The sequence below is a fragment of the Saccostrea cucullata genome, unplaced genomic scaffold (assembly GCF_032062105.1).
Source record: "Saccostrea cucullata isolate Sc308-1 unplaced genomic scaffold, CSIRO_AGI_Scuc_v1 ctg382, whole genome shotgun sequence".
NCBI lineage: Eukaryota > Metazoa > Mollusca > Bivalvia > Ostreida > Ostreidae > Saccostrea > Saccostrea cuccullata.
Genome location: NW_026925758.1, coordinates 497,297 through 516,662, shown reverse-complemented (window position 1 = coordinate 516,662; position 19,366 = coordinate 497,297). Strand labels below are relative to the sequence as shown.

General features: G+C 32.6%; 3 protein-coding genes across 3 annotated transcripts in view; 2 read left to right on the top strand and 1 right to left on the bottom strand.

Moving 5' to 3' along the window:
- Positions 1-19,366, top strand: part of LOC134269766 (inactive rhomboid protein 1-like) — a 228,453-nt gene that overhangs the window by 105,032 nt on the left and 104,055 nt on the right. The window lies entirely within an intron of this gene.
- On the bottom strand, positions 1,084-16,742 carry LOC134269763 (uncharacterized). Its single transcript, XM_062751969.1, has 6 exons — positions 16,584-16,742; positions 15,367-15,648; positions 14,183-14,350; positions 3,915-3,995; positions 3,501-3,576; positions 1,084-2,996 (listed from the first exon to the last, which is right to left on the bottom strand). The coding sequence occupies exons 1-6, from the start codon at positions 16,636-16,638 to the stop codon at positions 2,312-2,314; spliced, it is 1,347 nt and encodes a 448-aa protein (XP_062607953.1). The 5' UTR covers positions 16,639-16,742; the 3' UTR covers positions 1,084-2,311.
- LOC134269762 (something about silencing protein 10-like) lies at positions 17,176-18,806 on the top strand. The gene has a single exon (XM_062751968.1). It carries the CDS (start codon positions 17,241-17,243, stop codon positions 18,765-18,767), a length of 1,527 nt encoding a protein of 508 aa, XP_062607952.1. The 5' UTR covers positions 17,176-17,240; the 3' UTR covers positions 18,768-18,806.

Below are 19,366 nucleotides of genomic sequence, written 5' to 3'. Positions count from 1 at the left end.
TCCATGTTTAGTGTCCGTTCATTCTTTGTCTTTTTAAATTACAAAAACAATGCCAGACAAAACTTTACCAATTATAAGTCACTCTTTGCTTTGTCTAATTTACTTTCTATTGTTTTCTAATAAAAAAAAAACCCATACAAGCATGATAAAGTATGTTGAATACCCATAGAATTTCAATACACAAAGATCGGCTAACGTGCACAGGCAAGCAGACTTCATAAATACAAATGTTGCAAAACAGGAACCATTTCAAGTAAGGGAAACAGTACCGTTTATGCTGACGATCTCGACTTGTTTCTGTATTCCAGTATCTGAAAAGGCATTCTTATTCATATATGCATGCATGTTGAAATTTAATTCCCTGTGGTCCTGCTTTCTAGAAACTTGAATCTACATCCCCAGAGGATACTTCCAAATAAATATAATAATTCAAGCCTTGTCTCTTCTTGAGAAGATTTTTTAAGGGTTTTCATACCCATTTATACCCATTTAAAACTTTGATTTCCCATAGTGGTCCCACTCTACCCCTTGGGTAGTGATTTTTAAAAAAAAAAACAACTTAAATTTACACTATGTCAGGAGCTTTCAATCTTTTCTGGTCCAGTGGTTCTTGAGAAAATTTCTAAATGAACCCACCCAATACTGACTTTTTTTTAAAAAAAACATTTCCCCTTGGAAAGAAAAGTGGGCATTTCATTTCAATAAATTGAATACTTTTTTCCAAGTACTGAGCCAATTTTGGTTGAATTTGACCCTAAAGATCTGAAAAAAAGTAAGAAATTGCAAAAAGTTTACTACAACAACAACAGAAAATGGACAAATTTTGATCAGAAAAGCTATCTTGAGTTTTTGGCTCATGTGAACTAAAAATGACTACGTTGAACCTCTTTACAGAGATATATAACACCTGGTTATATCTTGTTGCTCTTTATTCTTGGGATAAAAAACACAATATACAAATTTTCATTTGTATAATAAGGAAAAAAGTGAGTAAAAATCATTAATATTGTGATTTTTCTACAAATTGTAAATCACTAAATAAAACAACTGATAACATCTTCAAAAACAAAGACAATAAAAAAAAGGTCAGGTATTGTTTAAAATAAAGTTCACAAAAGCTTGGTTACAATGCAACATTAACATGCATATTGTTATGATATATCATATGTAAAAAAAATGTTATTGAATAACAATTTTTAGGGACTACAAAAGCATTAAATATCATTTGATATAGACACTGACCTATAAATAAACACACAAAACTCAGCGGTTTACTTTTAAAAAAATCTTTCAGTTTCAAAATTCAAAAAAGGAATGTAAATAAAACAATTAGATGAGCCATTTTAGTAAATATTTGGTCCCCTAAGAAATGGTGAATGACAGAGTAAAGCAGTGTAATTCTTTTAATGCACAATTTTCTTGACAACCCTTTCTGATTTTAATGTCATGTGAAATGATTATCGCGATAAATAATTCAAACATAATCCTAAAATTTATCAGTAACTAAGCAATTTTCTGTATCAAAATGATTACACACGAAATCATATGCAAATATTTGATATATATAAACAATATCACATTACAATGGGCAGTACTAGGCACATCATGAATTTCTCCTATCAATTTCTAAGACATGTACATCAGATAATCAGCATATTAAAATCAAATTTTCTTCTTTAAAATACACAAACTGTAAAGACTCCAAGAGATATATAAAATAAATCTGTTGTGGTCGAATTCTTTATATGTATGTAAAATGAGTGTAATTTTTTGTCATGAACTAAGATTTGAATACTGAAGTACATGTACACAATAATGAATATTATATACATGGCAAAAATACATACAAAATTCATTAAAAAAAAACAATTCTAAATTTATTAACAACTATACTTACCAAATTAGCATAGAAAAGGAAAATTCATTGACAAGTCAAAATTTCTAACTTTTTACACTGTTACACATGAACCATGCATCCCAATCACAATTTTTAAGCTCCTCTCATGTGCCAATATGTTTTGCAAATTACATACCAGTTTTCTCAAATAATGCTGTACTTAAGTGCTTAATTTTGATACGGATATTTAAAATTTGAACAGTAGATGTACTGATTTCTCAAAACAGCATAATTCATTTATCATAGTTCTTCTTAATATTTCATTCTTACAAATTTATTTTATATATTGTAATAAATTCAGATATTTTTCCTCTCAATATTTCTATTCAAACAAACTAGGAAGGCTTTTCCAAACATTTAACAGTCAACTGATTAACAGAACACATTAATTTACAGACAAGATCTGCTCTGAATTTAACGAATTTCATCATAGAGGGGGTCTTTATCTGCCCCCATCAACTCTGTGTCACTGTCACTGTGGAGGGTGGATCTAGGACTCATGTACCCATCTTCATCCACTTCAAACCCCTCCCTTCTGTTGATGTACGTAGACTCCTGTGACTGTGATGACAATGTGCTGGTCAGTTCCAGGGTTCCCTCTCGAAGATTCTCCAAACTGTTAGCATATACTGGGAGGGGCATGGGTTCCCTCTCCACCCCCAGGTTTGAGGGTTTGCTAGGATCCACCACTCGACTGGCTTCCATGAGGCGATTTGTCTCCTTTGCTTTGTTTGCTGTGCTCATATCTACGTAATGGTTCTCAGTTATGTCAGGAGGATTTTTGGTGTCTGTTGGTATAACCACGTGAGTGAGGTTATTTAGCTTTTTGAGATCACTTTCCTCTGACATTCCCCCGCAGCAGGCGTTCTCCTGGTCCTCGGACTCAGATCTCGGTACCTGAATGTCTAGCACAGTTCCACTGAAGCAGTTCACACCGTGATTCACTTGTTTGTTTACCTCCTCATATAAACGATTCATCTCGTTAGTGTCCATGTAAACATTGCTGGCCATATTCCCGTCCTGTCCACCACTGGTCACTCGTGAGTAGGCTAGGTTTTGGAACTGGACTGATGGTTCCTCAAATTTTTTCTGCCTTCTCCTACAAATAGTAAATTGAGTTATTCCCCTTACCATAACATTCCCAAATTAAACATTGTTCAACTCTCAGAAAAAAAATATATAATGCATTAGTAAAGATTAGAGCTTTTAAAGTTGACTCTAAACAGAATAAATGGAGAGTTCCACAAGGTGGTAAACTTAGGTCCTTTACACCCACTCCTGTGATGAAACTAATGGGCATTTGAAATTTGACATATTTGACCACATGTGTTTATATACCAATACTTTATGCAATAAAAAAATCAACTTTTTCAACAACAATTTCAATTTCTCATACACTCAGTCAGACAGAAAGGTACCAAAGATTTCAAGAATACAATTTTTTTCTTGATGATACTATTGAACAAATGTCATTGAAATGTGCTTAACAAACATCCTATTATGTTGCACAAAACTATTCAATGGTAATTCCATTCTTACAAGAACCTTTTTATGTTATCCATGTTTTGCTCAAGTTCAGGCATCAGTTTAAATATTGACTTACCTTCTTAACAAAAGAGTTCCAATGGCTCCTATCAAAATTAGGATAGCTCCTCCTACAATAATCCCTGCTAAAATTCCTGAAAAAAATATTTTACTATATCATACAAAACTTAAAGACTTTGATGATGAAATAACAAAGATATGTTTTGAATCATACATTTTTTAGAGTCATTCATACACAATTGATATCAATCACAGAATACTTTTTTTTACCTGTATCCTTCCAATACTGAGTTGACAATACTTATATTTACCTGTGTCACTCAGCTAACAATACTTATATTTACATGTGTCACACACAGTACTGAGCTGATAATACTTATATTTACCTGTATCTCTCCCATCTACTGACCTGACAACACTTATATTTACCTGTATCACTCCCATCTACTGACCTGACAATACTTATATTTACCTGTATCACTCCCAGTACTGTCTGAGTCTGTGTCCCCGCCCACCACTGAGCTTACAGACCCCTCTCCTTGATTCAATTTATCTGTAATTACAATATAGTCAGATTAAGCAAAGTCTCCATAAAAACAGTGTCAGAAATAAAAATTATCACAGCAAATCTATTTCATTCATATCATAGGCATATATCAATCTAAAGAAGGCATTTTGTGCAATACAAACTTAAGATTCTTTCAATTTTCATACTCATACATTCATGCTCAATCTTCCAAATATCCCTAAAGTAATCTTTCAGTGTATGACTTCTTCAATGTCTTTCATGCAGTTCTTTTCATTTGAATAGTTTTTTGGGGGGAGGGGTGTTTTTTAAAATTTATTTATTCATTTAATTTTTTTTTTTTTGGCAAAAAAAAAAAAAAAAAAAAAAAGAACAACCTTAAACTTATGCATTTTTAATATTGTATCCTTTATCCTTGTTTGTGGTATTTACTACTAATCAAAACTTTATCCTGGGGGGTTCTTTGTTCACATTATGCATTAAATATGAACATTTAAACTGCTGTTTATATTAATCAATGTAATCAAATATTAACTTGACTTATCATTAGATCTAAACACAAATTGAATAACATTAACAAATGATTTTTAAAATGGCACTGATATACCACAGTTAATTGTCAAAACTATTTTTTATTTTTTTTTTTGTCAACAAAGGAGAAAAACTTAATTTTTAGAATACAATTCTTCAGCTGCTTTCTTATCTGTGTAATGAAATAACAATATAAAAAATCAAAAAACTTTGATCTGTATAATGATGATCTACACAACAGTCTAACTGTTTAACATGAACAATGCAGTTAAGTATCAAATGTTCGTAGCAAAGATGACATTTTTGATACGTACATGCTAGAAATGCTACTTAAATGTGCAAATAACCTGAATAACATAATATCATATGAATCAACTTGACCGAATCATATACTGGTATAGTCCAAATAGGTAAGATTTGCTTCTTTAATATTTAAATGAATTATTTTATCCAGAAAAACAGCAGAAAATGATTTTGGATTGAAAGTAGGTATTACTAGGTAATTCATTTTGAAAATTAGAGAATGTAAATATAAGCATTGAATTCATCTTTTTGGATGTCTTCGGTCCTGTAACACACCTGGCCGTGCCGACAATTCATCATACCGCGCTAACGCGCGGTATTTAATTTGTCGGCACGGCCAGGTTATAGGACCGAAGACATCCAAAAAGATGAATTCAATGCTTAATTAAACTCTGAGGCCTGCTCTTTGAATGCAGACTGCACTCGATGCAATGCATATAAAATCATTTCAAACATGCACCAAAATGCACATACATTTAACATGTGATGATATCTTTTTTCCAGAACATATGCTGAAAATTCCCCCTGTATCAGATTGTCATCTATATGTATCTATTACAAACACACGTCACATGTTAATTCAGCAGCCACAACCCAGTGTGTTCCCCACAGAGTGGGAGGGAGTTATCTGGAGGTTATCAGAGTCCCACTTAATTGTTTGCAGCCCCTCCTCAAACTGTGTGGGAGTTTCACTTAGAAAAATCCAAAACATGTAACTTGATATACAGAGACTCTCCAAGGTCAATCAGAGAGTACTGCACAATGCATTCAACACTTAAAACATGTCTAGATAATGTACTATGAGCAGACCAGGAAAATGCCAATCAATGTGGGTTGAAACAAATATGCTCAAATCTAAGTCAAATTATATTTTTTTTAAAGTCTACTGCAACCATTCTTTCATCATGGAACTCTCTATCTGGGAAAAATCTTCTTTAGTTTATACATGCATTGCACTATGAAAACAGAAAAGTTAACAATAGCTAAATCATCAAAATACTTCAATAATGACCCTGGATAATCTCTAATCCATATCAAGTTCTTAGATAATTTAGGTATTCTATAAATATCTGGAAATTCAAAATTGAATCCAGATTAGGAACTAGCTATTGAGGCCTTACTGGAACTAAATTTGATGTCTTAAACAATTTTAAGATAATGTCATGATATTTTCTATTCTGAGATTTCCATAAATGTTTATCAAGCTCTTAAAACAAAGTACTTGATTTTAACAAGAGAATTTATCAGTCATAAGGACATGTTCTATAAGAAAATAGAGAGTTACTTTGAATTCCCAAAAATATATTCTTCCTTTACAGTTTCCATGCCTTCATGCAGTTTTCTTATTTTCAACAAAACATAAGTGTACAATCCGGATCATGGAATTTATTTCACAAACTTCCTCAAGACATATAGATTAAGTTTTTGCTTTTTTTTTTTCGGTGTTTGAAGGGTCTTTGGCTCTCTGTTCACTTTCAATCAATTTTGATTATGATTTTTTTTTTCAAAAATTACAAGTAATTAATAGTCAAGAGTACACAAGTTTACAACCAACTTTGAGGATACAGAATTTTTTTTAACAGATATATTTTTTTCTGTCTTGAAAATAAAAACTAATATATATATACCCCTGTATATATACAGTAAAACTTGGTTATAACGAAGTCACTGGGACCTCTGAAATTACTTTGCTATATCCGTAAATCGTTATATCCGTATAAGAAATTCATTAAATTAGTACATCTGGGGATCCAAGATAACTTCGCTATATCCGTGAATTTGCAATATCCATATTTGTACTAACCGAGTTTTACTGTATATAGGAATAAGTAATTTATTTAGATTTATCTCTCTTTTAGAGAGTCTGTGTACCTTAATTAGGATACAGAAATTGTCACAGAAGAAAATTTATATTACTCAAATGCCAATACTAAATCAAAGTCCAAATATTGAGGCATATCTCTGACAAAACAACTAAACCTTGTTTCTCTAGGATTAAAAACAACACTATGACCAAGATAAATAAATTAATATACATGTATTACAAACATTAAGTGATTTAGGAAAATCCTCAGTAAAAAGCTTTCAAAATCAAAAAAATAATAATAATATAAAGGTAACTCTGCATACACATAAAGATGGAAAATACCAACAAATAGCATGCAACAAAAGTATACTAATAGCTTTCAGTGGTCATGCAATTTCAGTCTTATTACAATAGAACCTATATCCCTGCCTTGCATGCAAATTTGATATACCATACGCAGGTAAGTAATTTAAAATTGGCATTCTTCATCAAAGTATCAACTTGGGGCAAAAAATATTCATGAGATGCACTAAACTCAGCAGTAGTTAATGTGTACATGTATAGATTAAATATTTACCTGCAATAATGCCTTTCTCCTGAAACTTAACATTTGTGTGGTCAAACTTAATTCCTAAGTCCACAGCCTGATCAAGTTAGATTTGGCCCCCACAGTTTTGGTCAGATTAACACTTGGAGTGGGACTAACAGTGGTGTACTAGTGGTCAAACTGTGGAGTGGTATGTACTAGTGGTGGTAGTACTAGGAGTGGTTGTATACAGTCGTAGTACTAGAGTTGGAGGCAATGCTTCAACCTAAATTAGTGTCAAAAAGTTAATTAGCAAAAAAGCTTTCATTGAATTGTCTTTAATATTTGTATCTATAGAACTGATGAATTATATATTTTTTTACAGATCCATGCAAATCTTTATGATAGGCCTCTTAAAACACAAAAAATTGTAATTGTACCATACTGTCAAAACTAGAATAAAAGATACACACTATAAACATAATAAACATTTAATTGGCTGGGCATTTAATCCATAAAAAGACAAACCATATTTACAAATGATGTGTCATTTCAAAAAATCCAGATTCTGAAATTTTCAATTCAGGTGTCTTGAGCAAGAAACAGAACTTAAATTCAATTCCCCCCCCCCCCATCGGCTAAAAATTTAATTTGTTGATTTCTCAATGGCAAATTTTAACATATTGCTGTACAAATGTATGTAGTTTTAATGAGACGTTAAAATTCACAATTAATATTCTTCAGGAAAATCTCAGTCTTCTATTACAATTCAGAAAGTATCTTTTTAAGATAAAACAGTGTTAATTTCTGAATATATATACATTATATTTATATTCATGTGAAAATGAATTAATCAATATTCAGGATAGCGTTAGTTTTGTGCAATGTCTTTGCATTGTGACAGGACCCGGTGGTTTTCCTTTGAAGTCAAGCATACTGTAACTGCGATACAGAACACTTTTTGTGGGCGTTTCTTATGCAAATGACAGAAACTGTACTGTATCTGCAAAATATCAACGATAGTACGGTTTTTTTTAGTGGTGACGGAAAGCTATATCCATATATTATATACAACAATCGTTCAATTACATGATAGCACTGTTAGTAATTACTCAAAATTTGAAGAATAAAATTTTACAACGAAAAGTTATGAGTGTCCGATTAAGAAAATTTAGAAAGGAGGGAGTGTGGCAGTTTAAAAACGATTACTTTGACCCCCCCCCCTTAAAAAAAATTGAAAATCGTATTTTGGGGGATAGGTTTATACTGTATCAACCAAGACACTATGTGCGTGAAATCGTTACTTGTTGATAAATTAAAAAGCGTATGTATATAAGTTTGGCAAAAATAATATACAAAAGCGAAAAAAGAAAAAAAAACTTCAAGTTGGGTGGGAGGGGGCACCTGTGAGTACTGGATCCTGCTTTGGTTACTCTACATTATATTAAAAACATGAAAGTAAATATCCCCCTTCCTTTCATCTGTTTATTTCAATTTTGTATAAGGCGAACGGTGAAACATTAATTACTTGGACATTTTCTCAAGAATACGATGTCCCCGAAGCATTTTTGTTTCAAAAATATGATTCTTATTTATAAAAAATGTTTTGCATTAATTGTAGCTTAAATTAAAAAAAAAAACCCAGCAAGAGCTGAATAGAGAAAAAAAACCCAACCCAATAAAATAAAAATTAAATTTTTTGAAAAAAAATTAAATAATTCATCCCCCAAATAATTATTTTTAAAATAATAAAATAATTACCTGCATCGACCTCACTCTGCATTTCAGTTGTGAATGCTTAAAATGGTATACTAAATAGCAACTTTCTGCCAAAATCATCTGATTGGTTGAGAGGTATGTACCCAAATACGAATGTAAATTGGTGAGGTCTTTATATAAGGTCATGTCACAAGTATTTAAAATTCATTTCTGATCAAAGATAAGGGCGGGTAATCAATATTCATGATCAAGCCCCGCCCTAGTATCTGTGTACAGTAGGAAAATCTTTACTCTAAATATAACTTATTAGTGATGCTCTGGCAAATTTAAATATAATATACATGTACCTGTGCACTTTGAAGTTATTAGCTTTATACAGGATTAAAAATGACAGAACAAGGGTAGCAGGAGAGTCAGAGTCAAGCATAATTTCAAAAATATTCCTAAAGTTATAGTGATAAACCTCCCTAGATATTTATTTTTACAAATAAAATAATTTGCAAGCTTTTAAAAGCTATATTGCTTCGCATGGATTTTTTTACCATTATGAATTTCAACAATCATCTAAAAATGAAGCTTATAGCTTCACATTTAAATATGAACACTGCAGGCTTTAGAATAAAACCAACAGGACTAGACTGATAAATTGATTTTTTCCCATGATTCTCATCTAACAACTTTTCAAAGGAAACAAAAAAACTTTGCTAGGTTTACACAGGATGACACGGGAGTACTTCGGAAAGTACATTTATACCCAGTAAACGAAGTTGAATTGTTCCTTGAACACCAGTTTGAAAGTACAAAGTGATAAAATGATTCGGAAACCAGAAGTGGTTTGGATCACCTAGATCTGGTCTTTTTGACCTGTTTGTCCATACTACATTAATTCAATTATGTACATGCATTACCTATGTTAAATAATCTTCTTGACCTTTGGTTCCTATGTTTTTTTGAACAATACTTTGTGTTATTAATTGTTCTAAGTTTTTAAGAACTTGTGTCCAATCCTTTTGTTATAACTTCAAAACAATAAAATATGTTCAAACCAAACCTAGATAACCCTACTATATACAAGTGTTCTGTCTCTTGTTAAATAATAGTTTTTTCAGTATGTCACATCAAAACTTTGTTGCACTAGCTTTTTTCACCTGAGCCGAAGGCTCAAGTGAGCTTTTCTGATCAAAATTTGATGTTTCGTAATGGTGTTGTCGTTGGTGTTGTCGTCGTCGTTGTCATCGTCGTCGTAAACTTTTCACATTTTCTTCTTCTTCTCAAGAAACTTTTCTACCAAACTTGCCACAAAGTACCCTTAGGTGAAGGGGATTCAAATTTGTTCAAATGAAGGGCCACGCCCTCTTCCAAGGGGAGATAATTATGAATAAGTGAAAATTTAATGGCATTTTAAAAAAATTTCTTCTTCTCAAGAACCACTGGGCCAAGAAAGATGAAACTCATGTGAAGGCATCCTCAGGTAGTGTAAATTCAAGTTTGTTCAAATCATGACCCCCGGGGGTAGGGTGGGGCCACAATGGCGGATCAAAGTTTTACATAGGAGTATATAGGGAAATTCTTTAAAAATCTTCTTCTCAAGAACCACTGTGCCATCTTGAAATGAAACTCATGTGGAAGCATCCTCAGGTAGTGTAGAAATTCAAGTTTGTTCAAATCATGACCCCCGGGGGTAGGGTGGGGCCACAATGGCGGATCAAAGTTTTACATAGGAGTATATAGGGAAATTCTTTAAAAATCTTCTTCTCAAGAACCACTGGGCCAGGAAAGATGAAACTCAATTGGAAGCATCCTCAGATAGTGTAGACTCAAGTTTGTTCAAATCATGACCCCCGGGGGTAGGGTGGGGCCACAATGGCTGATCAATGTTTTACATAGGAGTATATGTAGGGAAAATCTTTAAAAATCTTCTTCTCAAGAACCATTGGGCCAGGAAAGATGAAACTCATGTGGAACCATCCTCAGATAGTGTAGATTCAATTTTGTCCAAATCATGACCCCTGGTGGTAGGGTGGGGCCACAATGGCAGATCCAAGTTTTAGATAGGAGTATATAGGGAAAATCTTTAAAAATCTTCTTTTCAAGAACCACTGGGCCAGGAAAGATGAAACTCATGTGGAAGCATCCTTAGATAGTGTAGATTCAAGTTTGTTCAAATCATGACCCCCGGGGTAGGGTGGAACCACAATGGCAGATCAAAGTTTTACAAAGGAATATATAGGAAAAATCTTAAAATTCGTCTTCTCAAGTACTTCAAAGCAACGATTAGTGATAGTATAGGAAGAAAATGTTTTTAAAAAATCTTTTTATCAAGAACAGCAAATTCATATGCTGTATTAATTAACATGAAGACATTCTAAAGTAGTATTAAATTCAAGCCCCCCCCCCCCCCCCCTTCAGTAAACATTTCAGTTTTGATCTGATTTGTGTTTTTCCTAGCCGTTTTGCTCAGGTGAGCGATGTGGCCCCTGGGCCTCTTGTTTAATATTCATTGTGTTCATTCACTGAAATCAGATTAGATTTCAGTTTTAATCTAATTTTACACATATTTATATTATCTGACTCTGAGATTTATGAAAAAAATGTTTATTAAAAGCAAACCATATATATTAAAAGTCTGAATTTTTTCTTATATTGCAAAAAAAATATTTAAAAAAATATAAACATTTGGAATTTTTAATCAAAGTCTTTTTTTTATATACCAGAAAAAATAAATGAATAATCTAAAAATATTTAATTTCATTCAAAATTTCCACTTTATGATAACAGATAATTCATTACCAATTGGGAAACCCTATATATTTATCATAAAAGATACCCTTCATAAAAGTTAATACTTAAGAAATGAATTTAATTTTTGAAGATTCATGAGGTTAAGAACTACGACACTTCACACCGGCATATTTCATGAAGCGCATTAGCGCTTCATGATAAATATGCCGGAGTGAAGCGTTGTAGTTCATATACCTCACGAATCTTCAAAAAATTAAATTCATTTCTTATATTTACATTATTTTTCTGATGACTTGCCATAAATCTACGCCGTTCAACTGTCATTTTAAAAAAAAAAAAGAGTGCACTATATTTTTTGACTTTCTGACGTCAAGAGCGGTATTATGACGTAACAATGGAGATATTCATGCTTTTTCGTGATACATACCCTAATGTAGTTCATGAGAAAATATACTGCATTTTATTTTGTAAAGAATCATAGGGGAAATTTATTGGAAATGTAAATATTACCTGATATACAAATTCTAAGAAATCAACCTAATACATGTATATACGATATGATGTTTTTTCCCCAATGCCAGAGAGAAATCTCGAGTATTCATTGTTAGAGCCACGTTAAGTGGAGAGTCATAAGAAATGTACTTGAACTACTCTGACACCAACAAACTGTTAACAGCCAAATTCACTGAACTCTAGAATTTCAACCTGATGACAGAAAACCCTACTTAGGAACTCGAGTGATCAGCCACAGACTAACTATAACATGTATAAGTTTGTCATTTTTTCTCAAGTGGTACTGCGTACAATGTAGTAACAACTGATTCTATAAAATAAACAGTTCTTCTGTTTTAATTTTTCTAAAATTCAAAACTGTAAGGGTAGCAAATATTTTAGATTTAAATCATCAAATGATTTCAAATTTAGTCATGTGCAAGTAGGAGGATAAAATGATTGGTATCTAATGATCACGTTTCTTTTCTGATTGTTCCAGTTCATTACATTCCTGAAAGATTTCTGACACTTTCTTAACCTCTGTTGTGCTGTGAGTAAAACATTTACATTCAATATTGTTACAAGATTTCAAACATCACTGGAAGAGTGCCACTGTGAGATGTGAATCACTAATGGCCGTCTGAAGTTCCCAATCAATACGCTGACAAACAAGTTACACACAGAAGAAAACGCTGATGAAGTCAGGGCAATTGTGAAACTCTGCAAAATGTGAGGCAATCAGTTTCTGATAGACTTCCAGAAAATAATGGCGTAATCATGCTCAATGTAGGTGTTTCTCGTGAAGCATTCAATTGATCATGAACTGCTTACCATATGAATCATACATGCATACTGGACATTTGAAATACTACTGTATTTTCCAATACATTTTAACCATGATCCTGATTCAAAAATTGAGAAAGATAAAATTCTCCCGTTTTCTTATTTCTTTTTCCCTAGCTGGCTTACAATGTACTCCTCTTCAAATGAAAAGGGTGTGTGTTGGTTAACAACAGATCGTTTTAATATTTAGATACATGTACTAATATGTATATGTACTCAGTTAATTTGAGTATACATAATAAAGTTTTGACTGCTAAGGTGGACACTGGGAAAGATTAGTTCTGGAAAACAAATGTAACAATTCAAACCATAACAGGTAGAATGCTTGTTATCTGATAAATGACCTTGAAAAGCTTTGCAATGATAACATGACAGGTGTTTAATTACTGATTTAATTAAAAATAACATATACACTCAGATACAGTACACCACTGCATGATACTTTTTGCATTGAAATCAAAATTTCTATAGGTATTTCAGGAAAATTATTTTTCTGATAATTGTTTTGATTTAGACTAAACTTAATAAGACCAGAACTCCTCCTTCATGTTTATAAATATAAACGTTAAAACATGCATAAGCATCAGAGTCTGTATCTCAAAATATAGACTGCTGAGAAGCAAAACCACAAGAGGGGTCAATATGAAGGCAGGAGTACATAATACAGCTAATACACTGGAATATTGTTCAAGTCTAGCCATGAACATAAGGAACCAAACTCAGCACCATATGCTGAACTAGAAACATGTGTGTAAATGTCAGAGGATTGGCTATATTGCATGACCACAGTCTTAATGAAAGGGAATTCTGAATGTTCATAATAATTAACTTTAACTTTCTACCATGTCAGAATGTCAACATCAAATACACACAGATGTAATTAACAAAAGCTGAATAAACCTAAGAATACATTCTAGTTATTAATCAACAACCATAGAATTATACAAAAGGATAGGTTTAAATTGTACATTGTATTGTTTACAACTGGAAAACTTTAAATCATTTGAGTTGACTCTTTTTCCACATCACTGATTATAATAATCAAGATAAAAGAGTTGTAAGAAACTTTAAAACTTATCAAATGGTTCAATTAACACTCTAACCACCCTAACTGCATTTTAATCAGGAAATCACTGAAGCTATTAGCAAAGTGCAGCAAGTAAATCACAGTTAATGCCAAAGCTAAAATAGAGAAAGAAATGTGCCAAACACAAAAACCACACCAAAACCTAAAAGATATTTTTTACTTACGAAACTGGCAGATGAATTTGTACGTGTAGAAGAATGAAGAATCGCAATGATAGTCATGCCATCTCCAGCCATCACCTCGTCTCATCAAGGCACAGTCCTCTAATGAAATGAATCCCCCCGTCTTACTGGGCTGTCCAGAGGCCCAATACCCCCAGCTCAGCCTCTCCCCTGAAATTATATTAAATGAGTTATTATCTGACAACACATTTTTATGTTTAAAACTCAATTTTCTGCTATTAAATTTGTGTCAAAATTGTTGAGGGGTAAAGGTACCGGTACTAGAGTATAGTTTTAATTGCTGATTTTTGATATTGCGAAAAAATGATACCTGCATTCCCACCTCATTCCCACAATATATTTTTTTTGTACTAATTTGATGTATCCACCATTTCCTCTTTACAACTATGAGATAAAATTTATGCTCTTTTTGAAAGTGTTCTTGAACTTGCCCAAATAACCTAGATAGAGTTCGTGACATACCCTCTTTTTATCAGACAGTAATTTTTCTGTGATATATTCTCATTTTTTCAAGAAAAAAATCACTGACAAGACATAAAGAGTTAACCTCTTCTGTCGGTGACCTTAAATTTGGCCAATTGACCTTTAGTCACGGTCATTACACATCCTCATCAAGGACATATTCATAAAGGACATATTCATTTGTAATCTTTGAGTCAAGTATGGCCTTTCAATGTCTTTCCATTTCTACATTAGAAAGTTAAGATCATGACTATGATTCTGACATGATTGGGTGGAAAAACAGAAACAGCTAGATTAATAGACAATGAAAATTTAATGTTCTACTTAACAACTTGTGAACATTGATATGATTCATAATGTGCATTCTCATCTAGTATATGGCAGGTACATTGGAAATTAGACCTGTCAACAAGTCCACAAAATGGTCAAGGTTTTATCCTGAATTTAAAACATGAGGCCTGGTGTCTCATGTTAACATAAAATTAAATACATTGCATGTTCAGTCTGCTCCCATTGAGAATTTAAGGCAACAAAAGTGTCATGAGATTTGTCAATCCCTGTTCATGTTGTCATCAAGTTCGAAACATTTTACCTACTTTACATGTATATAAGGGACAATTTCAGACATCTAGTCAGATAAAATGCACAAAACAATACTGTACGTCTATATTAGAATTTTAACTTTACTTAGAATTGAACATTACCATTAGTCCACTGCCACCCCCGGCCATGTCTGTCATGAGCCCCGATCCACACCCCGTTATTTCTCCACCTCAAGACTGAGTTCAGGGTGTGAATCACAAAACTCATTTTATTCATGTTCTTGATAGAGATCAGCTCTCCACCCCAGGACCAGCACTGACTGTTAGCATCAACCCATGTCTTTTCTGTGTTAACAAATGTATAGCACATCTCTCCATTTTCAGTTTTATATCCTCCGATGCGATGGAAGACACTGGGACATCTGTCTAGAGAAGCTAAAGCCTCTACAACAATAAAACAAAGAATATTACTTTTATAATTATAATAAGTATCACAGTAGTTTTACCTTAGTTTATGAAAATATGATACCTGTATTAACAAATAAAAATATATTCTAAAATAAGTAGAAATTTAAAGTAGAATCACAAACAATCAAACCTTTCATTTTAACAAATTTTCATTATAAATAGGCATATATTTAAGAAATGAATTTAATTTTTGAATCGCGCTTCATGAAATATGCCGACGTGAAGCGTCGTAGTTCATAACATCATGAATCTTCAAAAAATTAAATTCATTTCTTATATTTACATTATTTTTCTGATGACTTGCCATAAATTTACGCCGTTCAACTGTCATTTTTAAAATAAAACTGTGCACTATATTTCTTGACATTTTGACGTCAAGAGCGGTATTATGACGTAACAATGGAGATATTCATGTATATAAATGTAGTTCATGAGAAAATATACTGCATTTTATTTTGTAAAGAATCATAGGGAAAATTTATTGGAAATGTAAATATTTATAAATGAACAATTTTCTTAGAAGTTTTCAAATAATTAAATTAACACTCTAAATTTAAATAACCTTGTATCTAAAGATCTACTCATTAATGAATTCCAGGTGTGTATATAAATCTTTATAGTTTGCCATTTAAAAAATTTGAAAGGAGTGGTGTGTATATTCCTGCCATCATTTGGGTGAGAAGTCATTGAAATATTTAAAGTTAAAAGTTAAAAATTCGAAACGGTGACCTTTGTTTTCTTTTAAAATGCATGAAGAATCCCCTTCATCGCTAATATATCAATAGAAAATATAATTAATCAGACTTTAATTTATGTACATGAGACTATATCTGTATATACCTTTTGCAAGACAAATGCTTATGATTGATTAGGCCTAAACAAGAATTTTTCATTTTGAAATTAATACCTACCATATAAGAGAGTTGTCCATATTGATAAGACAAGTACACGTGCTGAAACAAACATGTTGTTTTCTGAAACTACACAACCTATCGACGGTGGTCGCTATATAATATTGTTCACATTATCTCCGATCTATTTACATTTTTCAGTAGGCGTTCACAATGCCCTCTATCCGAGTAAACAGATTACAAAAGGGTAGATAATCCTTTAAAAAAAACAATTTTTAAAAAGCATACAAAAGAAAAAAAATATTTTTAATGCATGGATTTGAATCCACACAAAAAATAATAAACGAATAAAATTTCTAATTCAACAAACTTTTCCTTTTTTATTTATTATATCCGGAATATAATGACGAGTTTTTTTTAGAATTTAGATTTTACGAGGGAGTACTTATTATTGCATAAACTATTTAACAAGATAACTAATTAATAATTGAAAAGTTCTTGAATGTATCTATGATATAACAATTAAAATTTTATAATTTTTTTTATATTAAAATCTCAAGATTTCTTTAATTTATATTTTTTTTTTAGACAGGTAACGATAAGCAATAATATTTATCGGAATTATGAACAATAACTCCTCCTTTCACCCATGTGTTTTTTTCACAACATAGCACACTGTGACTGTCTCTGATTTGAGTGGAAATATTAACTGGAAACATGCCGAGAAGGCCAAGAAAAAAGGCGGTGGAGAATATTGTCAATTATGACTCTGATGACGAGAGGAAATATTCCAAGGAAGCCGTGCCAGATCCCACTCAGGAGGATTTCTTCTTTGACAATGTGGATAAAAACCATGCTGCAAAAGAAAAGATTCTTCTGGATAAAGGACTGAGAGACAACGAGCAATATTCATCAGACAGCGATGAGGAAGTTCTGGGCCTAGGTGTGTATGATGACGATGATGATGACTTGCTTAGTGATGATAGTATTCAAAACTACAAGAAACAGCTGAGAAAGCTCAAATTACACAAATTAAAAAATGACAGGGAAAAAGATACAGAGAGTGGAGGAAAGGACCTCCCAGACTTGAAGGCATGGGGCAAGAAGAGGTCTAAGTACTATGGGGCAGATATAAGTGATGATGACATAGACCTGAGCGGTGAAGAAGAGGAGGAGGGGGCAGCAGTGCTGGAAGAAAGGGAAGCCATGAACTTGCAGAAAAAAATGGCAGCTGAGTTAGAACTCGCAGACTTTCATTTGGGGATATTTGAGAAGAAAAAGAGTGTTACTGATGAGGAAGTCGGTACTGGGAAGATCAGCAAGGAATTGTCTGAACTCTCTGCTGAAGAAAAATTACAACTGTTAAAGAAAAAATCTCCAGAAATGTTACCTCTTATAAAAGATTTTGAGTCTTTGATAAAGCAAGCTAAAAACAAGTTTCTTCCTCTTTCAAAACTCACAGGAGGTGGCAAAATTTCAAAAAATGCATCAGATTACATTCAGTGTCAACTTCAACTTATTCTCAACTACTGCACAACTATTAGTTTCTACATGATGCTGAAGGCAAAACAATTACCAGTTCAGAACCATCCAGTTATTAAAAGGCTTGTGCAATACCAAAATTTGATGAAGCAGATGAAGCCAGCAGATGTTAAGTTAAACAACCAGATAGAAGAAATTCTAAATAAAGTAAGAAATGGAGAGGAGATTTTCCTGGAAGAAAATAAACCCCAACGACCTTCCACATTTATAAAGCCAAAGAGAAGGAGTATGAAGACTGTGAGGGAGAAGGCAATGGAGATCTCTAGACCCGGTGAAAGTGATGAAAGTGACGAAGAGGATATTCCCAACAAAAGACAAAAGATAGAAAATCCACGCTATGAGACAGAGGATGAAAAAGCAGCCTTGGCTTACTATGAAATGATGAAAATGAGGCAAAGTTCTGAAGACGAGGATGAAGAAAGAGAAGGAGGAGAGGAAGACTTAGAGGGAGAAGAAGATGAAGAAGCTGAAGATGGAGGGAAGAGGGCCATTACTTACCAGATTGAGAAAAACAAGGGCTTGACACCAGCCAAGAAAAAGGAGCTGAAAAACCCAAGGGTTAAACATCGAATGAAATATCGCAAAGCTAAGATTAGGAGGCGGGGCCAGGTACGAGATGTTAGGACCGAGACGTCTCGTTATGGTGGAGAAATATCAGGAATTAGATCCGGGATCAAAAGAGGAATAAAAATGAAAGTGTAGACTTTAAATAAATTGTTCAATAATATATTCTTCTTTAATTTGATCATGTGTTCATTTAAATGATTGTGTAAGCTACATTTTAGTACCCCGGTAATTTCTTCAAGAAAGTTTGAAGTTATATTCCTAAAAGTTTCAAATAATTTGTATATAAAGCTTTCTGAACAAGAATAATAATGTGAGGGGATCGAGGTTAAGAATATAGTTTTGATCTTTACATTCTAAGGCAGAGAGAAAAATGTATTAATTAATATTGCAAATTCCAGAGTACATGATAGAGTGTTTCACACAGTTTTCCTTTTAAATTAAGACATACCAAGGGATATAAATATATAAACATGGGATGGAGTGTTTCATACGCATTTGTAAATTACTGTTAGTAATTGTACTTTTTCATTGATTAAAATAACTTCTACTATGGCAGAGTAAAACTGGATTATATTAGTCATTCTAACATTTGATTTATCTGTCATATATTTTAATTATTAATTATCAATAAAGGGGGAAAAATTCAAATTTCCATACAAGATCATAAGAGAGGACCACCAAAGTCCAGAACCACTGGAGTCCCAAGAATATCAATTTTTCAGAAGAAGAAGCAC